Here is a 24589-nt window from a genome sequence, read left to right on the forward strand (position 1 = left end):
TCTGCTTTAGTTTCTAAAATGATTATTTATTTGTCAAATGAAAATAAAAATGATAAATATACAACGACCTTGTACTTATTCACTTAGCCTTCTCAAGGATACTGGGCAAAATTTTCCCAACATGCCTTTGGCTGTCTGCCCCTATTGAGTGCAGCAGTGAACTATACCTTATTCCAGCAAATCAGCAGCATTGAATGGTGAGGTGTATTTGATTGGCACCTGAGCTCAAACCTTTCATGATTTTAATCATGATTTCATCATGATTAAAGGACTGCTCCCTTAATGTAATGGTGCCACTGTATTTTTGATTATTATTATTCAAATGTCTGATAGGAACTAGTGTGTTTTGAGTTTGGGTCCTGCATTTTCATGTTTTAGCATATCAGGCTTCCTGCTTCCAACACTTGCTTGAAGTGTTCACATGCACAAACCTGCAGAGGTCATAATATTTTGCACGCACAGTTACACTGAAAGGGCGGCATACAAAAAAAAACCCAACAACAATAAACAACAACAAAATACTCAATAATCAATAATTTACTTATTACAATAATTCTTCTCACAGTGTGTCCAGTGTTTGCATAGATTCTTCATGTAATAATATACAACAAAAAAAATGCTGTTTCTGATTCACTCTTTCACAGTTCCACTACGATCTTAAATTCTAACAATTCTAACGTGAACCTGACTCAAATTTATGTAAGGTATTTATTTTTGAATCTGGTCATAGAGCCTCAGCAGGAACTATGCAGGATGGTAAAATGTGAAGTGAAACAGTAAAGTGTTTATAGTGCAACAACAGATAGTCTCTGAACTCTGACTAGGCCCTGTTAGGAAAACTGCCACTTTTTCATTGAACATTTGATCTGAATTGCCTTGCTCGATTATCATTTTGTTCTTTGCAAGGTAGCATTCGCTGTTCCTCGTTGTGGGAGAATCCACAACGCTCCACCACCCATAATCCCATAAGCCATAATGAGGTGCACGCTGCATATGGCGTCTCTTAAGCACGGATTTGAAAAGATCCGGCCTTAAACTGGAGGTCAGGCGGTGTTGTTGACGCTTCGCTTCATTCAGTAGTCATAGTCGTCGTCGTCGTCCTGTTCCGCCTGCTGTCTGGCCAGCATGGCCTGGATGAGGCCGCTGGGGGTCGAGGAGGTGGGATCTGCCCTGAGCTGAGCAGGGGGGCCACTCTGAGGCACTGCAGCCCTCATACCACCGAAACCACTCTCGGACACACCAAAACCACTCTCGGACATGGGGGGTCGACTGTCAGGCAATGCTGGAAAGATAAGGTGGAGGGGGTCAGTTATCTGGGGAACAAGGCTTTATCTGAGAGATCCATTAGCAGAGGGACATAAGGTTGTCATGCACATGCCATATTCTGTCAGTGATCATCACAACTGTCCACTAGGGTTGCTAAGGGGTGGAAAATTTCCGGTAAATTTCCGGAAACTTACCATGGGAAGTTAAGCTGGGGAATTTTGGAAATATTCCAAATTGGACATTTTCATGGAATTAAAGGAAATTATGGGAATTAATGGGAATTTACGGGAATTATGGGTAATTCATACAAACTGTTTCATATACAAACATTTAACATTTTGTTTCATAATAAGTAATATGATTTGTATGTTCGTATTTTCGCTTAGCTTAGCATACAAGGTAGCTAGCATGCTAGCGAGAATCCCATTCTCTGCCTATGGTTTACTAGTGTGCTAAACTAGCAACACTGAACTGCCCAAGATACACCACACCACTCAACAACAAAATCCGATTGGTTGGAACATTTTTTCCAAATGCATATGAACGCACCATAGGTTTCCTTTATGTCTAGCAGCCTATGCCGATTGCTGTGTGCATGTGATTGACATACTGTACTGTATGTGCAGGGCAGAAATTTGACTGAAATTGCATTAAATCAGGTTGTTTTAACTAATATTAGACTGCAAGATGGGGTTTTGTCCACTACATTTAAGTTCCCTGTTATAGACTAACTAGCCATATTAAAAATTCCCAGTTTATTCCCATTAATTCCCGTTTATTCCTGTTAATTCCCATATATTCCCGTTAATTCCCATGGAAAGTTTCCCATTTTGAAAATTCCCGGAATTTTGCAACCCTACTGTCCACCTTTACAATGTAAATGGGACATTATTGGTGACTTTAATGACAGCTTTCAAAAATACTGAGCTTCAGCTTGGATCATCTGCGTGCGAGTCAGGTCATAATTACTTCAGTCACTGCATTCATACCTAAAACTAAGCACAATTCAGCGGGTCTGTGCCAGATGCATGCCAGACCTTCCTAGCCCATAAAAGATAACCAAAATATGATTGGCATTGTTTGAGTGAAGAATTCCATGTAAAATTCTAAGTAGTCAATCATGGAAGAAAACTCGCACACCATTGTTTGCCGTTGAAAAATAAATAAACGAAGTGTGCTACCAAGTGAGGTGACAAACGTTTCGGTCCTCAGACCTTCATCAGTGCAAACCATATACAATGACGTGGCGCCTATTTATAGTCTGCGTTTACTTGGTTGCAGCTCTGTCAATCAACCTGACCCCTAGCTAGGTAGGTTGAAGTGTAGACTCAGAGAATCATGAGAAAAGAAGGGCCTTCTTCCATGATTGACTACTACGTTGCCTAAAACTAACGCACGCGCACGGCCTTGAGTATTTGGCGCGAGACCCTACCTGTCTAACCATGCAAAATTTTAAGCAAATCTTTCTAGTCATCAAGGCCCTCTGAGTAGAAACCTTTGGCCATGCCTCTTCCACTTCAGCTGAGCAATGGACTTTTCCAGCTGTGGCTTTTTAACGCGCTCGATCTGTCAAAGGGGCATCCTCTCCCTCCTGCTTATGATACCAATGTGTCAAAGCCAGAACCACCCGGATCAGTCAACAGCTTCCCCCTTGCGAGATTGGTCATTGGCCAGTAATTAGCCTACTGCTAGTCTAACATTCACTGACAATGTTTTGGCGTTAATTAACTAAACTGACATATGGTCCATCACTTAATATTTTTAATATTTGAAACATGGTCCGCAAAAAAAAACTACTATTGATTACCACTTGACTTCATTCAGTGCACATCTGTATTGAACGTAATGTCCTGTGCCTAAACGGTCCTGTACCTTTACACCCCTAGTCATTATAACTCCCATGCTCAAGCCTATTTTTGTGTTTTTTTTGTTATATTTCTTCTGGTTGTTTTTTTTTTTTTTAAATAAGAATGAGAGATACATACTGTATATGGTCATCATAACATCACTGCACAATACTATACACTGTATACAGTACCCTCCAGAATTATTGGCACCTTTGGTAAAGTTGACTAAAAACAGGTATTAAAAAATAATATTTTGGTGATCTATTGCACTCTCACAATTAAAACAACGAGGAACAATCCAACCTTGAAGGGAAGCAAATTTCTTCTGAGAACAATAGTTATTGTCTACTAATTATCACTTTTGCACTTTTGCATGATTGATTGACCGATCGACTGATTGATTGATTGCTTGCTTGATTGATAGGCTACTCACCCTCCTCATGACCAGGCTCTGCATACCACTGCCTGTTGCTGACATTCTGGAAGAGGTTGACATTGTTCATAGAGTTAAATATATACCAACACTTCATTCCATGTATATGAACGCTAGAAATTAAATGTTTTGCATGTTGACTTATATGTAAAACACAGAACACTCAGACAATAGATATCATTTACAGATAAATGGAAGAAATTCTTCAAGACAGGAATAGCTGAGAACACCAACCCTCTGGTTATTCATCCTTGTTTTTGGTTTACCCGCTGAAGATCTGTTTGATTTCTGAAGCTTTTGTAATTTTTCAAGCAGGAATGCTTTATCCTTCCCTTCCTAAAACACAAAGGGGTACCCTACTCAGCTCATATTCACCAACAACTGTATTTGTGTAACTGCTATTGACTACTATTCTACTATCTATAATTAACAAATACAGAATATACATAAAAATAAAAGTGATAAAAAAACCTGCTAAATAATAATAATTATCCTTACAGAAACCACAGGGCTTTGCCCCTCCGGTGCTCGGGCCCTAATAAATCAATTCACTGATCTCTATATCATCCATGTATGGAAGGGTTTGATATAAAACCAGCCTTGAGTTCAATAGTAAAAGTGATAGTAACTCACATTGACGATCCGCTGTCGGAGCTGGATGATGAGTAGTTTACGACCCTCTTTCAGTTGCCAAAAGAAGTATGTCAGCACTCTGTCAAGAGGAACGACACACATATGCACCATTAACTCTGTTTTTATAGCCAGTGGATAACAAAAAACAATGTTTAATTCTAAGGTTAAATTATTAACTTTACAGTTTAATGTCATATTCTTGATAAGGTTAGTATTGTACTGTAAATTAATCCACCTTAAGCACTGAACATTGTATACAATTTGATGCTTCAATATTCCTCTGAGTGTGCAGCTGTGCTCATAGTAATCGACTGGATGTGTGTGCACATGTAACATGTGGTGTGATGTCTTTAAGGCCCCCCCACACACACACTATATTCTCTCTCTCTCTCTCTCTCTCTAAGCACGATTACACACACACACATGGTTGGGCAAATGTCTATCTTTCACTCTCACACACACACACACACACACACACACACACACACACACACACACACACACACACACACACACACACACACACACACACACACACACACACACACACACACACACACACACACACACACACACACACACACACACACACACACACACACACACACACACACACACACACACACAGAGTGCAGTGGCGTACAGGACGATGAGGCTGATGAGGAAGAAGAAGAGTTCGCTGCGGATCACTTGCTCGTAGATCCACACCACCCAGTCCTGCTCGACTGCCATCCACTTCTCCACCACGGCAAACGGGTTCCGCAGGCCTCGGAACGGGCCACACGAGGCGGAGGGTTCCAAACTGACCAGAAACACAACGCGCCTCCATGAGTAAGTGTGTCAGTAGGTTAGCAAGAGAAGTTGGGGATGCTCTCCTTGGAGAACTCCTACCTTATCCAGCATCGTAAGGAACTGAAGTGTGATTGTCAAAGTCAAGCAAAAACAACAACAACAAAAAAAACAAGACAGAATGTTTAAAGAATCCATTATGCTCTACAGCTGATATCAAGGCTTTAAATTGTGAAATCAGAACATCTGCAAAGTCTGGGTATTTTATGGCATCTTGTTATTGCGTAGCGTTCTCAGTACAATCACTGGAACGATGATACAATGTATGTACAAATCCTCAATGAACGCAGAAGATGAAAGCACTACTGAGCTGCAGCACTACATCACTAAATATCATGGCACTGCTTTGGTTTGTCAGCGGTATTTCTTTTTAAAACAACAAAAAATGTCCTGCAGAGAAAACAGAGCACAACAACCACCACCACCACCACCATGACACCTGTGTAAGGACAGAGACCAGTCAAAGAGTAGAACTACCTCCAGACAGTGTAGGCAACCACAGACAGCGCCCCAACGTAGGAGGGGAGGAAGAGGAGGGCGATGAAGATGGTCTGCATCTGGGCAGCCCTGCCCGACTTCCGCGGGGGCTGGCAGTTGTGCATCAGGCTCACCTGGGCAGAGAGGATTCGGAGCAGGTATAAACAACAAGACTACGCCAAATCAGTTCATCAATTTAGTGACATAGATAAGTGATTAGTGACAAATAACATCCATTTAGCGATAGAGACATTTAGCGGATGTGTGACGTTTCTATCCAATGCCATCCAAAAGTCATGTTTCCATCCAAAGACAGTAAATGTAGGGGTGTTGAATTGCTCATTAATGGCTATGTGGCAGCACCAGACTCCATACACATGTTTATGTTTATGTGTATTTATTTGAAATAGACAGTGTACATTCACCAACATGCCCATTTACATAAGGCATGTAAATGCGCCAGATGTAGCTTTTCAAGCTAATTGTCATCTGTGGTCCCTGGCAGGTTGATCTCAAAAGAGAAGTGAACTGAGACATATAAGAAAGGTGGAATATGGTGGCTCCAGAGTCCAGACACTAACGTTAAGGTCGTCCTCTGTATTGCATGTCTGACTAACGTTTTGCAAGAGTGCAAATAAGACCCCGACTGTCTTATCAGTCCAAACCTTGCTCCATTGTCTGAGGATTTATTATCACACGCGCACAATGTCCTTGAAACCAGTGTTGTTGACTCAGTGGGCGCAGGGACAACTGCGGTTTTGTGATTGCATTCCTAATCGATTCAGACCGTATTTGCGGCCACGATAAGTCAGCCTGATGATATTATTATATCATCTCTCCCACAGCATAACGGTGGCTAGATGAGGAAGACGGATCAGTGGTGGCTCAGTGTAATCTGGGCTGGATTACTGAACCGTGGTGAATGACGCACTTTTTTTACACTCTGGCTATACACCTGGAAGTGGACACAGATTTCCACCTGTATAAATAGACCCCAGAACACATGGTTGATTGACACGTAGCCGGTCCTAGTCAGCTGGTGTTACCACATTGAGAAATGTTACGACGCAACCATTTTTTTTTTTCTATTTCATTTGAGGACCACTAGAGGGAGCTCTAAACCATCTTGGGCGCTTTCAGCATCGCTGCCTTTTCAGTCAGTCTTACTAACCACCACCTGTGTTGGTGACGATTATTTGGTGAATCCTTACTAGCTTTTCATGCTTTCCCTTGCCATCATTTTATCAGTCTGTACATGGGGATTACCTTTTTGACGTAAAAGAGAATGAAGAATTTAAAGATCTGTATGACTGTGAGCAGAGGTGAGAAATAGAGAGAAATCCTGTGGAGGAAACAGACAAGTTCAATCTTAACAAATGAATTAACCTTTAGGTGTTGCACATTAGCCACATGACACAGGCTAAAAGATCATTTCCTCCTGGAGATCACAGTGTATCAATTCATTTATCCACTTATTAAACTTTTTTTAGTGTACAGTGCAACCAGAAAGTTTTCACTCTCTGGTTGCACTGTACTTATGAGGTAACTCAGTGGTAAAACTGTCATACCATGCAAGCGTCTGAGAGTAGATGAGGTCTAGAACATTCCGAGCAATGTCAAACTCAGGAACCCCAAGGCTTGGCACACACGTTGTGCCAATAACACTGCAGTACAAAAGAACATTGACAGATGAAAAAAACATTAAAGCACGATGAGCCACTTATGATGACAGAACCCAAAAGGAAGAACCGGAGCACAGACTTTGGAGAACCGGAGCACACAGACTTGGGAGAACCGGAGCACACACACAGAATTTCATGGGTCTTACAGGGTTCTCAAGTTATTTGTGCGCTCTGCTTCTTCCTTTGGGTTCAGTCAGCTGAAGTGAGTCATTGTGCCTTGATGATTCTACAGCCCTGTTCAGAAAGCACCAAGGGTCTAGAGTGGTAATGATATTATTTTAATAGATGAAAAACATTCATTGGTTTATCAATTTCAATGAAGCAGTTAAATCATTGTTTTCTGTGAAAAGGTACAGATAATGTCAATAGAAGATTGTCACTGTTAATAATAATAATAATAATAATAATAATAATAATAATAATTTGTATAGCAACTTTCATACACAGAATGCAGCACAGATAATGTCACATTGGAAAACATAATGTCACAGTTAAAAGCAAATTAAAATGAAATGAAAACTAAAATAAAAGGCCATACTCACTTGCTCAGAAATTCCCCAAAGAAGGATCCCAACAACAGGAAGAAGAAGTCGACCACCACCAGTCGGTAGAGAGACTGGCCTACAGAGGACTCCCAACACTACGGGAGAGAAATAACGGGTGTGAAGAAAGACGATCTTCACTGATGAAGCGATTGGTCAATCCTTTATAGCAGTATTGTGGTGCGTTCCTTTTCCCCGTGTAGATGTCATTGTGAACGTCATCTCATGTGGAAATAACTGGTGGGAAACTGGGGGAAGAGTTTGCTAACCGAGTTGCCCAGTTGTGGGCTTGTTGTCACTTTTGTCATCACATTGTAGTTCATTTGTAGTCAATGTGGACTTTCATGTCCAATAATTTTGATGTAAACTTGGGAATTTGCCATTTTTGTCACTTAACTCATTGAGTGCCAAAAACGTAATATTACGTTTTTCCTTCCCATGCGTTGAGTGCCAAAAACGTAATATTACATTTTTAGCTTTTTTTTAAAATTACGAAACTAGACACTCTAACACACCTTATATGTGATTTTGGGAACTCTGTGATGAATGGAAATGAAATATATGACGATCGAAAACTCATGAAAACGCACTATCATAACTCGGTTGCCGCTTTGGGTCGAATCAGTGACGCATGCACGTCATCTCAAAACCAGGCCATTTTCGTGGGTCTATCACTAGGTGGCAGTCTCGCCAGGTCTCGCTGATCACTTTCCGGAAAGTTTACAGGCAACACTTAATATTTCATGAAAGACGTTATATCTCCATTTCTAGAAAAAAACGATTTTGATGAAAACTAGCCACTGTTTAGCTTGGGATTTCTCAGGAACAGAGGCGTGTAGAAATACACGGTTTGCACCCACTGAGAGCTTAAAGTCTCACCTTTTAAACGAGCCATTGTATGTGTTCATAGCTATAACACAGAATATGCTGTGGCTGTACAAAAATCATCAACAATGGTCTAGATTGCTGGCACTCTAGGACAAAGCTTCCGAAAACAGCTTCAATTCAATGAGTTAAAAGCTGCATTTCCTAAGCAAATACAGTTTATTCAAGATTAGTCATCGTATGTTTTAACCCTCGATGTGGTGTCCACATTTTTCACACATTCGAGGCAGAGCAGATGAACGTTCGCCGTCAGAAAAACAATGCAATCACAGGGGACGGTCCCTAATATTCCCAGATGGCACGAACGCACCATTAGGTTGAGTGGTTACCGTGTCTGGTTCGTGTGCCACATTATTCATCCAGTAGTAACAGAGGATACCCAGGATGGACATCTTTAGGAAGACATTTCTGTGGGAAGATCAGACCTGCCATGAATGACAGCTTACGTGCCATCTCATAGGTCACATTTACAGCTTTAAGTTACTTCATTTTAATTTAGCTTTTATTTCTGAATGAATCCATTTGATTGATTGATTTATTCTACAAACATATTCACAATGTACCTTTTGCATACACAGAAAACAATGCAAAATAAAAACATACTGTGGGCCAAATAATTATAAATCAAATAAACTGTGATATTTAGAGAGTGGAATGGTCAGTTCGAACCTTATGATGACCGCGTAGACTTGCATGCGTGGATTAGAGAAATGCTCGATCTTGTTGAAGAGCGAGTAAATCAAAGGTACGACAAGGTTGATCAGAGACACCACAAAAGGCACCAGCAGGGTTGCGGCGTCCGAGCCTTTGACGATTTGTTTCTGTTGCAGAAAAAACAACACCAATTCTCTTCAATAGGGGAAATATTTAACATTAGTGTATCTGCCACACACCACAGCTTTGGGCCCCGTGAGATGAACGGTAGGCTACCTGCTCATATGCAGACAGGAAGTAGATGGCGGCACAGGCCCCGATGGCCAGCCCTGTGGCCAGCAGCCAGATGGCCAAGTGGACCCCAACACGCTTGAGCTTCTCAGAGGAGGACAGCTGGTCCTGCTGGGCCTTTTCTGAGAGAGACTCCTGTGCTTGTCCAAAAGAGAAGGCGCGGAAGTTGAGAGGGGTTACTGAGGGGGAACTTGAACTGAGAAAAGCTTTCCTTACTGAAGCAACACAAAAAGGCTAAGTCATGCACACACTTCAAAAAAGATACCAGTACTAGTTTGTTTTTGTTTCCTGTTTGTCTAAGGTTAGGTCATTAAAGTACATCCACGAGGTCTCCCTGAGGTTTTTTTCCTCAGTCCATTACAATAATTCAGTTGTGAGGACACATAAACATGTTTTTTTTTTATTTTTTTAAAGTTAATTTAGGAGTATTTGTTACGCCTACCCACCTTGAGCTGGACGGCGAGGTTGGCTTTTCGCTGGCGCACAGCTCTCTCGTTGACCACTCGGAAGTCCCAGCTGCAGAGAAGGGTCCAGGCCCCACCGGAGGCTCCCTCCAGCACAAAGTTGCTTTTGAACGAAGTTGCCATACTGCAGGGACAACCAAGACACGATTATAACTTTATTTCTCACCTCTAAACCTAATGCACTAGTCTGCACCTTAACAGGCTTCAAGACATCGAACTTGAACCAAACTACCATGGAAGTTACCTTACAACATTAACCAAAGTTCAATGCTCTACAAAAACGGAATGAAACTTGCTCACAGCTGAGGCTGTGTGTGTGAAATGTCCTAAATGTGAATAGTTGAGGTACAGAAAATGGCCTTATATCTGACCTGTATATTAGAGAACCACCACACAGCACCATGTACACAGCGATGGTGAGAAGGTAGGCGAGCTGCATGTTGTATATGGCATTGGGGGGTTGTCCCACTACGTCGCCACTGTAGCCACCGTAAAACATTATTGTGTTGTTAAAAAAACCCTGTGAAAGATTTAAATCACACATTAGAACCTACAAACATGTCTGATGATGAAAAACAAACACATAAGAATATTCAATAATATGCATAATGCTTGAAGAATGTACAATACGCCAGTCAAATATCATGGGCAATCCCCTCAGGATATTTAATCTTTGGTACATGTTATGCTATCCTAAATTCCTCCCAGGATCAATAAAGTGTCACTATCTATCTATGCAATCTATATTTTCTGTTGGTAATTTGAAAATGTGCGCCCGGAACTCCCCGAAACTGCTCAACGGATAAAGCATTCCATGACCTTTAGACCTTTTAAGAATCTCTCTTAACCTTCCAATTAAGAATCTCCTTGTTTGGGACAAACACATACCCTTGTTGCCTTGCTGCCAAGTCATGTCTGCCCATGAAAGACAGCGTTCAACTACAACTTCTCTATATCAACTTCTCAATATCTCTAATCTCAAATATGCATGAAGCTTAAAGGAAGTGTCCACAATTCTGGCAAAAGGTTGTTTACATTTGAGCCCAAAATCCAATAACTGAACCACTCCTTCCAGTTTGCAGAGACAGGGCTCTGCAGTGTTTTTAAGCACAGGATGGACAGCAAGTGAACCAGGAGGAGAAACTGAAAATATGTGTTGGACCAGAATCACAGACTTCACGTTTAACGCTGAATGATTTCTCCAGTGACCTGAAGGAATAAAACCAGGACGCAACACTGTGCCGTGTGCGAAACCCACCATCCCTGTGAGAAGCTCCAGTCCGTTGAACTTGGCCGTGTTGGTGAAGGCGTCTCCGGACACCAGCTGAGGGATGGTGATGAAGCCGAAGTTCACCAGGAAGGAGAAGACGTTGAACATCAGGAGCCACTTGAGGAACAGGAAGTAGGAGAGGACGCCGGAGCCGAACTTTCCGCTGACCTCCTTCATGAAGCCCTGCCACAGGGCCAGGGCCTGCCGGAAGGAGCCCGAACCTGTCCGCAACCTCCTGACAAACTGAGACAGGCAGCCATCAGTGAAAAACCTTAATACAGACTACAGTTACTGACACAGAGATGACGCAAAAAAACATACTAAACACATCAAAAGGCATCCAGTTCAACATTCACTTTTTCAACTTCCACTCTTTTAAGGACTTACAGGAAAGCTACACCAGGCGCGTAACTGAAGCGTTCCGTTCGCAACACGTAAAATCCATTTTAGACAAATGGTGTATTTTATCCGAATGTACGCGCCACTATCATGTCTGGTATAGCTACGTCCATTGATTATAGTCGAAGGTAATTGTTGCAGCAGACGCAATGGAACACAGTTACGCGCCTGGTGTAGCTTTGCCCTTAGAGCGCCTTGTTTTTACTGTTTTCATGTTCTTTCAAACACATGACTTTTGTATGTTCCTTGTTCTATTCTATTTACATACTGTATATCGGTATTCATTTAGCAGGCACTTTTATCCTAAATGACTTACAGCAAGTGGTTACTGTAACTAGTTGAACAGCAGGAACTTATAGTTGAGGTTTGCAATACCTAGAGTAGACATAGATTCATCAGTGGGAGGAAGATGATATTGTTCACCCACTTAGGTGTTCACTTTTCAGGCATCTCAGTTTCTCTGTATCAGATGTTGAGAGACACAGAGGATGCCTCTCCAAAATAATATGACTTTCACTTAAATGGCTGCTATATGTGCTGTCTAATTAAGTACCAAAACAGTGTTTCAAATTGAGTAATATAGCCAAAAAAAAAACAAGACAAAATACTCTGTACTAAAAATACTTAATTAGTGCATGTTAGTTAGTTAGTTTACCAACTAATGGTAAAATAGTCACTAGACACTCTATAGTATAGAAACGTCACCTATTACCAACCGTCCCGTATTTCTGACCTCTTACGTGTATTTGTCACTTAATATTAATTTCTATACAAACGAAGACAGCGGATTCCTAAAGAAACGCAAGCACCCACACCATTGGTGTATGTAAATTAGCTATGTACCAAAAATTACATTTTACTGTGACTCGAAGAGCTGTAAACAGTGTTGTAAGGCTGCATGTACAAATCCGCTTAGAGCTCCAGTGGAATTTTGATTTGCGACAAGAATTCTCGGTCTAACCGTTGTGATGTGCCGTGAGAAAGGTTGGAAATAGGCACCCACCAGCCCAGCACTAAACTCCGAGCGTGGTAAACAAAATCGGATATTTCAGGCAGTAAAAGCCCCGGTAAGAACCAAACTAGATTTTGTTCAAATCTACACACCTATGGCTACTGAAAAATGTAAGGTTCATATATCATATATGAAGTATTAAAAAACATAGTTGTTTTAGAATTTTCGAACAAAATGATTGGTAATTGGTGGTTTTACAATATGTATGCTGATGGAAGGAAAGGGAGTTGAGTGATACAGCTGTAAGTGCTCTTACCATTGAAATCTGACCAGAGCAATCAGCACAGCATGTGAATTGGTGCTTTTGCTTGGTTGATCTGTGTGCCAGAACCTGACTCCTGGGGAAGTAAATAGCATTGATGCACTTGTTTACGCTGAAAATCCACTTAAATGAATAACATGCAACTAAACTGTCAAAACCATTCAACATGTAGGTTAACAAAATGCAGAAAGGTTTAAGTAAAAACTCTTAACAGTCTTTCAGGGTTTAGGATACATATGGACTTAGGTGTAGAATATAAAAGCAGAGGTCCTGTCTGTTCTAGTCAACAAAACTCATATGACCTCAAGACAATTGATAACAGTTAAGAAACCCCCACTACAACACATAACACTACATTATCACATTCATAAGACTATCATACTGTAGATTGGCTGCTGTGTGAATTTAACATCTCTCCTGTCTATATTTGGAATTACTATCACACCATCACAACAGCTGAGCTTTTAGGATTCCAGTGTAATTCAAGGAAAGATGAAATCTACATCTTTTTCATTCGCATTATAGCATTAATGTTGGGTAATCACACAGGACAAGCATAAGTTCACATGACCTACTCTTTAGCCTGCTATTTATCATATTTCCTGCTTCTCTGACGGTAAATGACGTGACCTCTGCCGCATAAACAAATACCGGCTGCAAACCTTTATTACCTTCCGCCAATCTCATTACCTCACACACAGGCTGTGGGCAAGAGTGTCTCTCTTTTACAGGCAGGCTTAACAGTTGACTCAGGGCAATAACAGCGGAGCACACAGACCTTTGGTCAGTGGCTTACCGTATGTATTTCTTTTCACTGAAGCTCATTGGGAGTCCACGGATGGTCGTGTCGCTGTCCTTGGTCGACATGGCAACCAGGTTTTTCACCAGGTCCTGTTCCTCTGCAAGGAAGGGAGGGGGGGGGGGTTTGAAATTAAACATTCAACACCGCTTAACCCGCCTGGTTGGATTCATTAATGTTTTAGAAAAACACAACAATAGGTTCACGTCAGGTGTGTTGGTTCCTGGAAAACAACTAATATGGCTTAAAACAATAAGGTGTGCAGCTTGCACACAGTTCACTGATCCCACCACAAATAGTAGACTATGTCCATGGGGCCTCTCAAGGAACTCTCTTCACGTCAAGGTCTTGCTCATTATGTTATCATACAGCTAGAAAGATCAGCTTCGAACAAATTATACAATGCTGTAAAAGGCTTTTAACAAAGACACAACATAGAGAAGCTACCCTTTCGTAAGCATTATGAGATCCACTTCAAAATAAGGATTTCATCCAGTAAAAACACATCAATTAAACTTCCTTAAACAATTTCTGCTAAAAATGTGATTCATATTAAATCTATTTAACACTGATATTACCAAACATGACATACTCTTGACATAACCTTTCCACCCAGACCACCCAAACCCATAACCTTTCATCCTTCAGAATTAGACCAGCCTCTTCCAAACAAAAAAGCTCAGGATACTTCCCCCCACTTTCAAACTGGCAACATCAAATACCTAGGGATTCATATTTCCCCCAGGCTGTCAGAGCTTTTTAGCCTCAACTATACTCCTCTGAAGACGATTTCAAACGCTGGTCAAAACACCCACTTACACTCATCGGAAGAATAGCCGCCGTCAAAATGAAAATTCTCCCTCAGATTAACTACCTCTTCTCCATGATCCACACTACTCCCACAGACAATTGGTTTAAAACTCTCAATTCATTAACAACGCAATTCTATTGGAAAGGAAAAAACCCCAGAATATCACTCTCAACACTGCAAAATAAAAAATCACATGGCGGCCTTGAGGCACCAAACTTCCATCACTACTTCCTGGCAAATCAGTTACAATACCTAGTTAAATGGATCAACATACAACATCACAATTACCCATGGCTTGAACTAGAACAAAACCAATGTACAGATATCAGAATAGCAGACCTCCCCTTCTACTCAGAATCAATCAAAAAATCCAACTTCTGCCAACGCATTACCATCAATTCAACTCTGACAGCCTGGTGGAAAACAAAATAAAAAATAAACCTTTCCACTTCTCCACATGGGCACAAAAAGGAATCTCACATCTTCACCACATGTTTGACAACCACCAATTCATGTCATTCGATACACTGACACAGAAATATGGGGTTGGGAGAGAACAATTCCTTCAATATCAACAGCTTAAACTTAAAATTAAAGATAAAATAAGCCTCACCAACAACACAATACAACCATCTGAACTTGTAGAAAAAATTATGAAAATTAATAACTTCAAAAAATTAACCTCCCAGCTACATACAATGATCACAAACCTAAAAACAACAATAACACTCCCAATAACTAAGTGGGAAAATGACTTGGCGTTCTCTCCCAACCCTGATTATTGGGAACAAATCTGCAATAACACATTTTCCATGACCACTAACACAAATGTACAGCTTATACAGTATAAAGTCATTCATAGATCTCACATCACTCAAAGTAAAATGTTTAAAATGGGCTTAACCAACACAGATATTTGTTCACAATGCACTTTAGGTAGCACAGACGACTAGCTGGCTCTGTCAACCAGTCCACTCTTTTTGGGTCACAATCACTGAGGCACTCTCTACCATCCTGGACTCCAGAATCCCATCATCTCCAACACTCTGTCTTCCTAATGAGATTTCTGAAATCCACATTACGCAACACTTCAAAAAAACCTTGCTCACCTCTCTAACTGTCACTAAGAAAGTAGTCCTCCAAAACTGGAAATCAAAGAAATCATGCCATATCAATCACTGGAAAAACTTAATCACAGAATATATTACAATAGAAAAACATCATGCACATAGAGATAAGCAAATGTCAGCCTTTGAAAACACCTGGTCTCCCTTTCTATCATTTTTAAATTCAACAAAACCATAACCCCAAGCTCTCCCACCTTTCCTTGCCCCCTTCTCTGTCTTTATCTATCTGTTTATTTGCTTGATTGAATTGATTGGTTGATTGTTTGATTAATTAATCAATTGATCAATTAAACTTAATTTATTTATTTTATTTAACCTTATTTCCTCCTTTCCCCCCTACATTCACCACTTTACATATAGACACACACTAGCAACACCCAAACATAGCATGTTACCAAAGCCCTTTACCATGACCACTCACAGACCTTTCTATTCAATTACAAAGAACTGAGTCCCATCCTGTCAGCTCTGTCATCGTCCTGTCCCACTGTCTGTCTGCGTGTCTGTCTGTCTGTCTGTCTGTCTATCCGTCTCACTTGTCTGCGTTACCTTATTGCGTTTCATGTGTTTTATGTTTCAATTCACATGGTGCTATGATACGATTCCAGGGTCACATAAATGGTTGAGGTAGGACAATTGTATTTGCACTTATGCAAATATGTTACTTAAATAAAAATATAGTTGTCCTCCGAAGAGGGGGGGTGGTGGTGGGCCAAAAACAAAACAAAAAAACAAACAGACTAGACCATTTAATCTAGTATTTGGCAAAAGCCAAAGAGTCCAGCCTGCAGGTCAGTTCTTTACCGTTCTCCATCTCATCTTGAATGTCCTCCTCCGTCAGGCCCAACCTGTCCAGAGCTGCTGCCCCCCCTGGGAACAAACTCATCCTTCTTGATCCTAGGAGACGCATTGAAACTGTGTCTGCAAATATGGCACATGGAAAAGTAAACAGTCAGAGCAGAATATGTCAAACAAAGAATTCTACTGTGGAATATTCTGGAGCCTCTGAGCAAACAAATATAAGGACAGCAGAAACCAGGGTGTGGATGTAGTTTTTTTTAGCATGTTAAAATGTCAGGCATTCTATCGCAATTGTTAGCTTGAGATGAAGATACTGCCTGAGTTGAGCCATGTCCCACATTAGGACCTTCTGACTGGGTCAAGAGGAACACAGAAACACACAACTCATTCACGACTTCTTCTTTTCCCTGAGCAACGCTAACACTAAACAACACTAATGTCTTGATGTGAACCCATTGTGAGACGAAGCATTTTCCTTCTGGCTGTTTTTGGTGGAGTGACAAAGTCCTTATCATTGTAGATTATTATTTGTATCACATTCTCATTGATATGAGTTCTGTAGTACAGCCAAAGGCACTTTAGACTTTTTCCCACAATGCACATAAGGAAGCAACTCTTACATTCTGGAAGGGAAAAACCCATTTCACTCATATCCACCTGAGTGATAGCAAACTCTTGGTAAACATTGCCAAGGGTGATCCTGGGTCATAGTCATACTCTGATGTTTACCAAATGGTAAGTAAACCTTCAGCGGAAACTCTAATTATTAGTAATCATAATGTCATTAATTAGTCATAAATTTCATCAATTAAAAAATAAGTAAATGCCATTCTTATCTGTTGAAAATTGTCAAGAGAACATACAAAGAGTTCTTTTCCAAAACGCTATAAATACACTTTTGATAACCCAATTACAGTTCCAGTTCTGAAATTACTTGGAAAAAAAAAAAAAAAAGATTTATGAAAATGCATTAAAATGGTGGATATAGCGTTTTGGAAATATATTATACTACACATTCATTGCATTACACTAAACAGAGCACAGGCTGTTAATTGTTGCCTAATATGTTTACAAATGGCCAATCGCATGTCACAGTCCCTAACAGGTAGCCACTTGACCATATGCACGGAAGGATCTTAAGCCAGTTCATTTATTTCCAGTGGAGCCAGGTGTGTTGTATCCACCGCTATTGTTAATGTAATTAGTGTCTACACGGACCCGGTTGGGTGTTGCACCTGCAGTAGTGAATCAGCACTTTAACGATGTAGAAGGATTTATGCGTGTGTCAAAATGATTATTGGGCAAACAAGATATTCTGTCGGAGTGAACATCTAAGGAGCAGAATATAACAGAAGATTCCGTTACAACACAGCTGACGCTCCACCGGAAAAAAATTAGCTGGCATAATGATGCCTTCTGCGCATAATGATCCATTAAAAAGGGCAATCTTCCCTCTAAATTCCATTAGCTCACTAGAAAGCTGCTAACTCTACAGCAAATGTGTTAACATGAACATCAACAACAGCACCGAAACCTATTGTTGGTTCTTGAGTTACAGAACACTTAAATTCCAACACCTGCACACACACACACACACACACACACACACACACACCACAAGCAAACACACACACACACACACACCACAAGCAAATAGGGATGTAACGGTATGAAAATTTAACCTCACGGTTATAGTGACCAAAATTATCACGGTTTTCGGTATTATCGCGGTATTTTTAAAAGTGTGTTCAATATGTTCAGAAAGCACTAATAGGCCTACACAAGCTGAAATAGTTTCAAAAAGTGTGACAGCATTTACTATACAAAATATAGGCAAAACCTTATCAAAAGTGCAACATTTAACCAGGGACGCTGGAACTAATTTTCACCTGGGCTAATAGAGGGGGTGCTGAGGGAGGGTAAAAAAATTGTTACGGAGTAGATGTGATTCCTTTATTCTGGTGCAGGCCTACATCCTGACTGCACAAACAAACCAGGCTGAGCTGAGCATTCTTAATTCATAGCATAATGTTACCGTGGCTTTTTCCTTGGTCATGTTTAATTGGCTTTGTGCCACAGTTAAATCCATCAATTAGACAACAGAATCAGTAGGGTACCAGTTTTGTTCCATTGTACCAGGCCTACTGTATGTCAAAAGCTCGGATGAAGCTAGGAAGGATTAAACACACGGTTTCCACACAGTGGTAATCGCCCGTGATAATCATGATATTTGAAATGAAAAAGGTAATTGTTATCGTCAACATTTTTATCGCGGTTTACCATTATACCGGTAATCGTTACATCCCTACAAGCAAACAGTAACACACACACACCTACACACACACACACCACAAGCAAACAGACACACACACACACACACACACACACACACACACACACACACCACAAGCAAACAGACACACACACACCTACACACACACACACACACCACAAACAAACAGACACACCTGAGTGCCACCTGAACCCCTGCGGGCCTGCTGTGTGTAGTAGTCAGACTTACAGTTCTGCTGCGGCTGCCATCTCGGGGTCTCCGTCGGAGGGGTGGAAGGATGGACGGGGCTTATCAGTACGGACGCCGAGTCTCTCCAGCTCTCCCTCCAGCCACCCCGGGAGACCCCGGCGCTGGGCGGCGGCACGGCGGCGGCGCTGTAGGCTGGCAGCATCTCCGCGGGGCCCCGGCTGCCCATCCCTACCCCAGCCCCAGTCCCCGTCACGTGCCAGGAGCCCTGGCCCGCGTCATAGGGGTTGCTGTGGGGGAAGCCCCTGGAGAACCTAACAGCAGACGCCAGAGACACAGCTAATTAGCACAGGCGGAGTGGGTTTACGCTGCCCTATTAATAAAAGGTGAGCTACAAGCATAGTTATATCGATGAGCTACAAGGAGCAGGATCCTGAGGGGAATGGAGGATGTGTGTTGAAGAAAATCAGGGATCCTTTCAAGCCGAACTTTAAGGTTCTTCATAAAGAAATTAGGTGATGGAGTAAAATTTAATTCTACTTGTGCATGAACCTTTAAAAAGAGGAAAGATCTGTTTACACCTGTAGAAACTGACAACTGCTGTAGATCAGTACAATTTCTTTAAACTATAACAATTCATTATAATAATTCAAAAGTATTATGGACCCCCACGTGTAACTGAAGAATATGGACACCCCATGTGTAAACAAAGTCTCAAGAATTTTCTCTGACAGCTTTGTCATTCTTGCGGTGTTAAAAAAAGCTGAAATAGGGAAATATGGGCGTGATCACAAAACAATTAGCTTATCATCACATTAACATCATATAACATTATAGGCCTACAATTAACATTATGTAACATTATATAGAACACCAAATGATGTTATGACGTGTCAATACCCGACTTTCCACTACATTAGCTTTGTCCTTCCTTGCCACCACACAAGGAAGCACAACTCCATGGAACAGTTTTACATTCCCAAACCCACCAACACATTGTCAGCACTGCCACTGAGGTAATACGAACCCTCTGTCTACTTCCAAAGTGTCGCTCTCATAATAAGCAGGGTTGCCGATCCCCTCGTTGCTGTAGTAGTGAGACATTGGCTGGCACTTCTGTTCCGTTGAGTGCTTCCAGAAATGATGTCTCCTCACTCTTTGATGTCTAAAAAGGGAAGGAAAATGCTGAAATACAGCCCCAAAACTCACACATTCAGCTTCTTTTAGCTTTCTTTTAAATGGATGTGAAATGTCATTAAGAAAGCATAGATCTTGCTTTTGGCTCAGGTGTAAAGTGATCATAGAATTTGATACTAGTTCTCAAGGTAGACAATGTGGGGCAGTTCATTGACAAACTGATAATAAATATTTCATAGAATTTATACAAAGTACAATGAGCGCAAACAGAGAGGTAAGCTGATCTCAACACTAAAAGGGCCTTCAATGCCATTCTCATGTTTTTGTTTACAGTTTCTATGCCAATTTGTGCATAGCTCTACCCTTGAGTAGCCTACGGGTATAACATATATTATTCTCACTTTGATTAAGTACAAATGGTGCCATCTTAAAGATAGATATCACATTTGCACTCCTAAGGGTGGCTTAATGTCATTTCAAATATGCTTAATTAGATAGACTAGTGAAAAATGTTTAACTAGACAGGCAGGATTCTCACAGAAGTGCAACATGACTAAACAGTGCTCTATGCCTATTTAAATTCATCTTTCAATGCTTCAACAGCCCCTGTATGTTAAGAAATTATTTAGGCTAGCACAGACTGAAAAGACAAACAATCAAATTGTGCCGTTGTCTGCATAGGCTAGTTCATCACTTCCTTTGCTGACCCAAGTCAGGCTGCTTGCTCAATGACAGATGATGTTGCTTGCATTTCATTAGGCCAGATCAAGTGTCCTTCGCAGCACTGTGCGCAGGAGTTAAGGTCCGGACGAGGAGATTTTTTAAAACAAAGTCAGCCATTAGCCTAGTAAATTTGACGCTATAATAAAACCTCAATAATCAAAGTTAATAGGCTAATCAATACACCAAATAAGGCTGTGTGATAGCCTTCTCCAGTTTGTCTAAAAAGCCCCATGAGAATTAAACTATGCTACATCGCTAAATCCAAGGAAGAAACATTGAATATCTGCATGCTTAGCATACAAGCCTACTTACCGAGTTTGAGTTTCAACAAATGAATCAAACCTACGCTATTTCATTTCGGTGAAATAGCCTAGGCTATCGTGTCCCTGGAGCAGACCGCTAGTCCCGCCGTCTCCTCCTCTGGGTATAAACTGGAAAAGTAAAGTCACGGTATTGTCGTCAGACTTCAGCGCGTCTTTTACAACGGTCTTTGATAACAAATTTCCTCCTCCATAAAAACATCAACTTGGCTATGGTTTGGTTAAACAAACGACGTGGGTGGTGTTGAGTCATGTATGCGACTCACAAAGTCCTCACAGTTAGGGCTGCGGCAATTAAGGTAAACTCAGTCTAATTATTAACACGCATTACGAGTTGACACAGAAATCCAGTATTAAAATGTCGACAGCTGATTTTATGATTGAGGTTATAGCAAACCCAATCTGAACGTATTGTACAAGCTAAACTAAATGCTGTCCAGTTTTCTCTGTGCGAGAAAAATAAAAATAGCAGTCCTAAACTATAACCAAATATTCCTTTTTTCTAGGCGACCATGCGTGCGTGCCTGTTGCTGGGAACACTAACCATGCCCACGTCAAGACATTTACATTATTTGCAACAAGATGTATCTGATAGATCAGTAGGCTACCTGGATTAAAACGTGTGGAATACAACTGTTTCCTGAGGGGTACGCACCATGGTACGCACGCACCGCTTGCAGTGCATTTGATCTAGATCTATGGTGTCAAATCAGAAGCTGCTGCGCTAGCTGCCCGGTCTCGACGAATCCAGGAAGTGCAAACTTGGTAGCTGGCTACTACGGGAGGGGGAGACTGTCGGAACTCAAACAAGCTGCAAGTTTTAACCAGATTGCTTCTTGGAGCTAAAAAGACTTGTAACAGTTCTCAAATTGTAGTCTTTTCGCAGAAATGCTGTAATGGACTCCGTTGACGCAGGTAAAAGTTGATCGATGATACTTTTGTTGTCAGCGGGCAGATGAGATGAGATGAGATGAGACGCTTTAGTAATTATGCTAACAAGATAGCAAAATACAGAGCTGGGAAGATAACAACGTTAAAGAGACGTCCGTGCTTAGCCTAACTAGCCTGCATATAATATAACCTGTTAAAGGGAATCTTATCTAATGTTAGAAGTTCGTATTTAATTGAAATCGATGTCTGTTATCCGTTGACAACTTGATAACAAAGCGGGTAACGTTAAAGTTTACGTTAAAAGTTAGCGTTGGTGTTGTTGTCATTTAACGTTAAGCTCCAGGCCCAATTCAGTGACTAATCTTAGTTTTTAGGCTATAACATGATGTGTTGAAATAATTTGGGTGGCCGATTGGTACGCTAGCTAACAGTCATAACTTTAGCTTCTACCTGCTTTGGTTTGACTTTTTATTAGACTTCAGTTCAGAGGTGGGCAAAGTACACAATTCCTTTAGTCAAAGTAACAGTAACACCTTGTCAAATAATACTCCAATGAAGGTTGTGAAGGTTGCTATATTTTTTTTGCTTGAGTTTAAGTACAGAAGTACATGCTGTTAAAAATACTTAAGTATTCAAAAGTACAAGTATGTTGTCGTCAACAATAGGATGTACATCTCAGTTGGTCACAAGGACTTAAACAGACCTTTAGTTCCTTGCATCCAGCATCAAAATTTTGCCAGGTTTCATAAGTTTGCAACTTGGAAAAATGATGACATTTTCACCAATGAATACAAAACAGGATAACTCAATTATGAGTAGTTTATTTACCATTTAATGATGTAAAGTTTTAGCTAGGTGGAGAATGTCAGGTGATTGTCCAATTTCATTCCAATCCATGATCATGGAGGATATTTTGATGAAGTATCTGCTGTCACTATCATTACCACAGCCAAGTTCAAATTGAACTATTGGAAAAATGGGTCTTCAATATGGTCTATTGCATTATTTCATTTAAAGAATCACTTCAAATGTGCTTACAAGTAACGAGTACTTCATGCTCATTTTTCAAATATAGTGGAGTCAAGAGTAGAGTATTTGCCATTCAAATGGAATGGAGTAAAAGTTTCCAAAAAAAAAAAAAAAAGTACAAATACTCGAAAATCCTACTTAAAGCTACATTGTGTACTTTTTTGAGTTAATTCTTAGCAAAAACCCATTTGTTCTTTCAAAAATATGTGCTCATTCATGTGTAATTATTTCCACTTACTAATCAAAGTATTCTCGTAAGTGTAGAATCTGATATTCCAAATACATACGCGCGAGTCGCGCAAATGGCTGAATCCATGTTGCGCCTCCATCTTTGAAATACATTCGCCAACGAGGGACATTCCTGGAAATTCAGCTCCGCCTTTCGCGCTTGTAGGCAACACTCATTGCATGATCAGTCTACTCGCGACTGCCGGCAGATTTGAAAGTCTGTTGAAAATGGAGGATTACAACTATTCTCGAGGACATGAAAAGGAGTCGCCAAGGAAGCGAAAAAGAGAATTAAAACGCCAACGCGACCGGAAAAACAACAGACCAAAGTCAATATTGGAGTGGCTTTTCTAAGATGGAAAGAGCTCGTGAGGAGCAAGGATTTTAAAAGGGACGCCGAAATGGCCTGCTTTCTCCTCGACAGGTAATTTGGCCTATTCGTGTAAACATACAGTCTATGGTGTAAATTCGAAGTTTTATAGTTGCTTGGCTTAGTATAGCATGGTTGTCCATAACGCTAGAATGACGTCTGGGATACTTTTCCTCGCGTCGATGAAAAAGGATTGTTGTTGTAACATAAATCTGCTATGACGGATCACAGGCAAAGGGCACTAAATTGTAGTTATTTTTCATTGCTTTTGCTTTGTAGCCTAAATATATCCTAATCTGATAATGCTAGTGTAGCCAATTCCAAGGGTGACGTTCACATCCTGAGGCCTGTCCTGTAGTCTTATTAATTGTAGACGTAGCCTACTAAATTGTCTGAACGTTTTTCACTGCATGAAAACAATTGTTGATTCTATGTGATTGTTGTTTGATAATAACTGAAAGTATATTTTTAATATCTTGGTGTTTACCATTTTATGTACTGTTATATGTTGTGAAACGCTCTGCTTATTCATTTCAGATGAGCATCTTGGCGCAATTGCAGAAGCCCCTGAAATTGAGAACCTTGAACAGAGGTAACCCATCAATGCTCATAATGTCTATACCCGATGACATTCTCTATTGTATATTTTCATGATATAAGCATTTATATATATTTTTTACAAAGCCTACATGACATGAGCATCGTGGAGGAGGATGTGGACGAAATTCAATGGTCTTGTTATGTGATGCACGTGCATGCCTTCATTGTAACCTTGCCTGTAACTCAGTCTAGGCAAAATAGCACTATACAGATTAGTAACAATATGTTGAACTATATAAAATGGCGTGTATGTCTAACGACACTGCATGTCTTCCACAGGATCAGCTTTCCAGGAGACTGCAAATTTA

General features: G+C 40.7%; 2 protein-coding genes and 1 long non-coding RNA gene across 3 annotated transcripts in view; 2 read left to right on the top strand and 1 right to left on the bottom strand.

The window, feature by feature from the left end:
- Positions 1 to 5: 5 nt before the first annotated feature.
- On the bottom strand, positions 6 to 19235 carry LOC143131670 (transmembrane channel-like protein 5). The gene is made up of 19 exons (XM_076291292.1): positions 19026 to 19235; positions 16508 to 16624; positions 13763 to 13865; positions 12961 to 13042; positions 11282 to 11536; positions 10395 to 10543; positions 10006 to 10147; positions 9545 to 9694; positions 9284 to 9435; positions 8944 to 9022; positions 7730 to 7827; positions 7074 to 7169; positions 6772 to 6847; positions 5506 to 5639; positions 4823 to 4981; positions 4180 to 4258; positions 3781 to 3882; positions 3547 to 3592; positions 6 to 1282 (listed from the first exon to the last, which is right to left on the bottom strand). Exons 1-19 carry the CDS (start codon positions 19210 to 19212, stop codon positions 1074 to 1076), a joined length of 2415 nt encoding a protein of 804 aa, XP_076147407.1. The 5' UTR covers positions 19213 to 19235; the 3' UTR covers positions 6 to 1073.
- Positions 19236 to 21920: 2685 nt separating this feature from the next.
- Positions 21921 to 24589, top strand: part of LOC143119365 (BOS complex subunit NOMO1-like) — a 39342-nt gene continuing 36673 nt past the window's right edge. The window contains exon 1 of the mRNA XM_076280826.1: positions 21921 to 22078. Coding sequence (XP_076136941.1) covers positions 22060 to 22078 — 19 coding nt within the window. The 5' untranslated portion in view covers positions 21921 to 22059. The remainder of the gene's footprint in view (positions 22079 to 24589) is intronic.
- On the top strand, positions 23480 to 24580 carry LOC143131697 (uncharacterized). The gene is made up of 3 exons (XR_012988178.1): positions 23480 to 23735; positions 24219 to 24273; positions 24561 to 24580. It is a non-coding gene; the product is annotated as an uncharacterized LOC143131697 (long non-coding RNA).

The sequence above is a fragment of the Alosa pseudoharengus genome, unplaced genomic scaffold (genome assembly GCF_046254945.1).
Source record: "Alosa pseudoharengus isolate Yale_2024_CS ecotype anadromous, Long Island Sound unplaced genomic scaffold, YU_APseudo_1.1 YU_APseudo_1.1_scf_1, whole genome shotgun sequence".
NCBI lineage: Eukaryota > Metazoa > Chordata > Actinopteri > Clupeiformes > Clupeidae > Alosa > Alosa pseudoharengus.